This window comes from Lactuca virosa, chromosome 8 (assembly GCF_052849685.1).
Source record: "Lactuca virosa cultivar CGN04683 chromosome 8, Lactuca_virosa_CGN04683_v6, whole genome shotgun sequence".
NCBI classification, from domain to species: domain Eukaryota; kingdom Viridiplantae; phylum Streptophyta; class Magnoliopsida; order Asterales; family Asteraceae; genus Lactuca; species Lactuca virosa.
This window is the reverse complement of record NC_136433.1, coordinates 27,969,907-27,975,409: the sequence shown is the minus strand read 5'-3', so window position 1 is coordinate 27,975,409 and position 5,503 is coordinate 27,969,907. Positions and strand designations below refer to the sequence as shown.

Sequence of the window (5,503 nt, the reverse complement as noted above, 5' to 3'; positions counted from 1 at the left end):
ATACTCCACCGCTGTTGACAGTAGCCACCACTGATCACCGAGTCGCTGCCTGCTTCTGTTCGTCTTTCCTTTCTGATCAGATGAAGACAAAGACGAAGTCGATCTTGTTCACTTTCGATCGAATCCTATGGGGGGTTTTTCAAAGTGACGTCGGTGGTAATTAAAAGGGGATAAATTAGGTTAAAATCAACTAACATAATTATAGGAAAGTATTTGAGGAAGTTGTTTATAAAATTACCTAATTACCCTTATTTATTTATTTAATTAATTATTTATATTTTAAATTTTGATTGGCCCATATTTATGCATACAATAACACAATAATTAGTTTAAACACCTGAACCTAGCTCTCTCTCTCTTTCTCGCTCTCTCTCTCTCTGTATATATATATATATATATATATATATATATATATATATATATATATATATATATATATATATATATATATATATATAGGTTTAGGTTCTATGGAAAACAAAAAAACCCTAAAAAAACCCTAAAAATCATAAAAATGCATAAAAAAAATACTTAGAGATCACAAAAAATATTTTTGAATAAAAAGCTACGATTTTTTCAAAAAAATTTTCAAAAAAAAGTTTTGTGATCTCTAAGTATTTTTTTATGCATTTTTATGATTTTTAGGGTTTTTTTGTTTTCCAAATAACTCTTCCCTATATATATATATATATATATATATATATATATATATATATATATATATATATATATATATATATATAATCAAATTTGACCGTTTGGAACGGTCAATTGAATTAAATAAACGCGTTGAGCAACGTTGAGAAGGAAAAGAGTCTTAACACCACAAAGGCGTTGAGGCTGGCCGACTCAGCCACTTCATGGACGAAAAGGATTAAAAATCATCAACGATTATGTAATCCATAATTTTTGTAACCATTTATGTAATTCACTCTAGTTAAAATTAACAACTATACATTTTGTTAAAAAAAAAAAACCACAATTCTCGAATTTTATTTTTAATCTAATCTAATAAATAAAAATCATTTATGCCACTTCTTATTCTCTCATGCATATATTATTTTGTGGGGTTTTTTTCTATTTTATTAAATTTCATATAATGCAATTTTCCTTTTATGTTTTAAATTTTAAAAGTAATAAATGTAATAATAATTGCATATCAAATTTGTTAATGCAACTTTCCTTTTATGTTTTAAATTTTAAAATTGAATTCAATTATTTTAACTGTTTATTTATTATTTTATTTGAATTATTTGTTTAAATTTAAAAAAATAAAAATTTTAATTTTAATAGTTAAATATTTTTTATTTTTTCCTTATAGATTCAAACTTTTTTAAATTTTTAGATATTTATTTTTCTTTTTTGAATAAACTTATATAATATATAAGTCTCAAAACTAGTATATAATACTTTTAATAGACTATTAGACTTAAAAATAGAGATTTTTCTTTTTATCTCCGACTATGTCATGTCAATACGTCATTAACTCATCTACTCTAATAAATAAACGTTTTTTTTGTTACATGTCATAGTCTCATTCAATTTGCCAAATGTAACTGTGTGGTTATTTTGAATTAATTTTTTTCCACGTGTCATTTTATGAGTTTATTTTATTAAATTCAACATAATATTTTAATGTAATAATTACAATAAATATAGTAACAAATGAATATCAATTTCATTAATAAACTTACATTTTAATTTCAAAATTTTCAAATTAAAGCTCATTAGTTTTTTTTTTTGTTTATTTATTTAAATTGTTTTTTAAATTTAAATGATAAAAACATTTCAGTTATAATAAACTAATAATTCATTATTTTTCATATTTTCTTATAAATTCAAAGTTCTTAAATATTTTGACATTTATATTTAACTTTTTTTTTAAATAAATTAACCCATGTAATATATCTTTATATTTAACATTTTTAAAAAAAAATTAACCCATGTAATATATGGATTTTACAACTAGTTCAAAATATATATAAATTAACAAATCAAATCTACAAACGTCCGACATTCAAAAGTCAAATTTGGCGTTCTTTCTTTAATCTTAAAACAATTCATAAATATCTTAAAGCTTACAACAACAATACAATATCTAATAGATGAAAGACTTAAGACTACATAATATCAACAAATTAAAAAGTACTCCACTAACTCTTCTTTGCTTGCATGGCCTTTGCCTCTAATTCTCATGAATCATGATCATTATTCACAATCACGATGGCACATTGAAGTGGAAAAGCCAGGAGATGACAAAAGCAAAAACCATAGAAGCTAACAAGAAGTTGAGAAACCGATGGCCTTGCCAGAAGTTGCGGGTCTCTGATGTAGCCATGGGTGCAGCGGCTCGTGATGGTGTTGAACCATTTGTTTCGCTCCATTGGTCTATTGGTTCAGCCTCATCTACACCAGCAACGTTTTTTGCAGTTGATCCACATATCTCACACGTTCTTGATTATTAAGACATAAAATCAAATTAGGCTGTAATAACGAATTAATATACCTTTGGGAAAGGGTTACTCACAAAAATAACCAAATATGGGAAGGTTTTTTGTGATCATGTCACCGTAAGGTTGATGCATATGAGATTCCGACATTGATCAACTCCATTTCAAAGTGTTTCATATCAAGTGATCACCAATAAATAAGCCACTTTGCTAGTGGTTGAATCAAATATAAGAAGGTAACATCATAAAATACCATTTTTCAATTTTTAGCATATAAAGCCACCTATTTCGCTAATGAATTTTGTGAAATATCTTTTTTTTGTAAAATTAATTTTTCAATATCTTTTTTACGAAAATGATGTCATTTTGACAAAAGTTAAAAATCTCACCATATACTTTTTTTGTGGGACCATTTTATGATAAAAGTTGAAAATATGATTTATATTTTGACATTACCTTTGCCATTTTGGTTATTTTTGCAATTAGTCCTTTGGGTTTTTTGTAATTAGCTCTTTGGGTTATTATGATATTATGTATTCCCTAAAAAGAATCATACAAAAACTTGGTCATATGTGCAGTTGAATTTTTCCATGAACTTAGGATGCCAACAATAAAATATAGTGACAAGAATAATATGTCATCTCCTTAATAATTGAATTTAATAACAATCTTTAAAACTTTTAGAAAAGTTGCTATGTTGTTGTGGGTTCGAATAAATATTCCACTAGCTACCAAATAAGAAAAAAGGGAAAGAAGACGAGGAAAGCAAATTCCATCACTGTTAAAAGATATAGTAGTGATATACACGGTTTTCTATGTGCAAAATACACACAAGAGTACCACGATTTTGCAGATCTTTTCTTTTTGTTTACAAACACACAACAAACGACATCCAAGGTTATTCTTTTTTAAGAAAATAAGGGTAACTACAAAACATATAAACGATTTTCTATGTGCAAAATACACATAAGATGGCTTTTCGCAAAGTTTGAATTTTGTAAGGATTTTTATAATAAGATATTCAAAAAGCAAATCTGTAATCCAAAAAATCCACATTACGAATTGGTGGTCGATTTATTAAAATGGTCCCAAAAAAAATTCCAAAGCAAATAAGGCATTGTTACAAGGGTCGCCCCTTTTCTTTTCTTTTCTTGATTTTTATTTCATAAAAAGTTGCTTTTTCGACTTTATTCTGAAATTATTCCTTTATCCTTGTGTTCCTTAAAGCATTTCACTACCTATTTTGAAATAATAAACATGTTTTACTAAGGTTAATATTGTTTTTTTTTTCTTTTTGGCTCCATTCTCTTTTACAATTTAATAATATTTCTTCAGAACCTATCAATGATTGAACAAATTTAATCCTACGATAAAAAGAAGGCTCATCATAAAAAATTACAAAAACCAAAAACGAAATATCACAAAATGTTATATTTTCAATTTTATGCCACAAAATAACTAATTACTTCATGAAACATAAAATAACCTTTTTTGCGATATCGTTTTATCAGTAAAAAACTAAAAAAAAAAAAAAATGTTTTTTTAAGCAATATGATGTCATTTTAGTGACAAAATGATGTCCATTTTCCTCCAAAAAGATATATATTTACGAAAAATGCAGCAGGGATTACTGGAAAAGGCACGAAACTTAAGTTTCCTAATTCTTTGATACAGAAAGGTGACTAAACTGAAAAAGGCAGAACATGTAAATATAAACTAAATGAATACAACAAAACCTTAAACTTACTAACAAACACGACTTAATTTCTAGCATAAAGCAAAGTCACAAATAAGTGGTAAACAAAAGTTGAGAACTAAGTATTCTAAACTCTAATCAAGCAAAGAAGCAAAATCAATCCCAATTACAGAAGTTCCAAAGCATGAAAGATGGAAAATATGTAAATGGGTATCTTTAAAAAGTTATAAAAATTTAACTCTTAGAAGATGGTTTTTGTTAATTACCTGTTGCCCTTAATCTTGAACCAAGTTTCAGCACACTGTTTATGAGCAGCAGCTAAATCGTCTTTACAAGAACAACCCAACTCAATCGGAATCCCATTTCCCGATTCTTGATTGTTTACATCCAAACTCAAATGACAAATCCTACAATCCTTTTCGATCTTCAACAAATGTACCTTATTTCCGCCTCCGCCACCGCCACCAGTTTCCAGATCCACCGCCGAGGTCTCTGAAACAGAGGATGATATCCCAGTTTCCACCACTTCCTCCGGCACCATCCCTGCAGTCCCAATACTAGTTCTGTAACTCTCTTCACTACCATCAGATGATCCAGACTGCCGGCGGGTGTCATCTCCGGCTCCATCGCCACCACCGGATTCTAAATCCAGTCGGGGCTGTTGTAAAGTTGCCATTTTTAATTATACAGAGAAGAAAATTTGAGTTTTTTTTTTTTTCATGAATACCCTCTCAGCCAAAAGTTGACGGAGATCTTCATCTCTCTAAATCTTTCAGTGTTTCTTCTTTTCCACTACTTATGTGCCAATTGGGGTGAAGAGTAAAAGGGTTTTGCCTTTCTGTCGTGTTACATCACTTCATCACCATGGTCGGGACTCGGGAGGAGAGAGAGCTTCAAAAGACTCAACCTCTGAAAATTGTAGTGGCATAAAAAGCAGAGGAATGGAGATGGAGATGACGGAAAGAAATATTATAGAAAAATTGCAATTTCACCCCCTCAAAATTTCAAATTTATTGTTATGGGACCTTAAGTTTTGAGAACTGGCTCCAACAACCTCAATATCATATTACTCGATTAATACACACTAGTTCGTTCTTATGGTAATATGTTATTAGAAAATGATAAAGATAATAATTTGTTAAAAAAAAATAGTCTATCTTCTTACGCCCTCAACATTATGGGACGGTGTTTGTCGTTCAATCTCCCACTAAAATCCATGATCACAATTATAAACTAATAAAAAGAGAATTCATGTTGTTTAGATGAATAAGTTATTTAATATGTTACTTTAATTTGGCGGTGACTTCTTGTCAATTGGAAGACATGTTTTAGTCTCACTTTTGAAGTTTTGATATTG

At 28.6% G+C, this 5,503-nt stretch overlaps 1 protein-coding gene across 1 annotated transcript; it reads right to left on the bottom strand.

The window, feature by feature from the left end:
• Positions 1-2,016: 2,016 nt before the first annotated feature.
• Positions 2,017-5,066, bottom strand: LOC145134938 (uncharacterized). The gene is made up of 2 exons (XM_079069743.1): positions 4,413-5,066; positions 2,017-2,453 (listed from the first exon to the last, which is right to left on the bottom strand). Exons 1-2 carry the CDS (start codon positions 4,820-4,822, stop codon positions 2,219-2,221), a joined length of 645 nt encoding a protein of 214 aa, XP_078925869.1. The 5' UTR covers positions 4,823-5,066; the 3' UTR covers positions 2,017-2,218.
• Positions 5,067-5,503: the final 437 nt, after the last annotated feature.

What these genes read in the sequence shown, in the direction of transcription:
- LOC145134938 (XM_079069743.1), bottom strand. Translation starts at nt 4,822, where the DNA reads ATGGCAACTTTACAACAGCCCCGACTGGATTTAGAATCCGGTGGTGGC. An exon ending in TTCAAGATTAAGGGCAACAG is followed by an intron (nt 2,454 to 4,412) that starts GTAATTAACAAA and finishes TTAATAATCAAG; the next exon opens with AACGTGTGAGATATGTGGAT.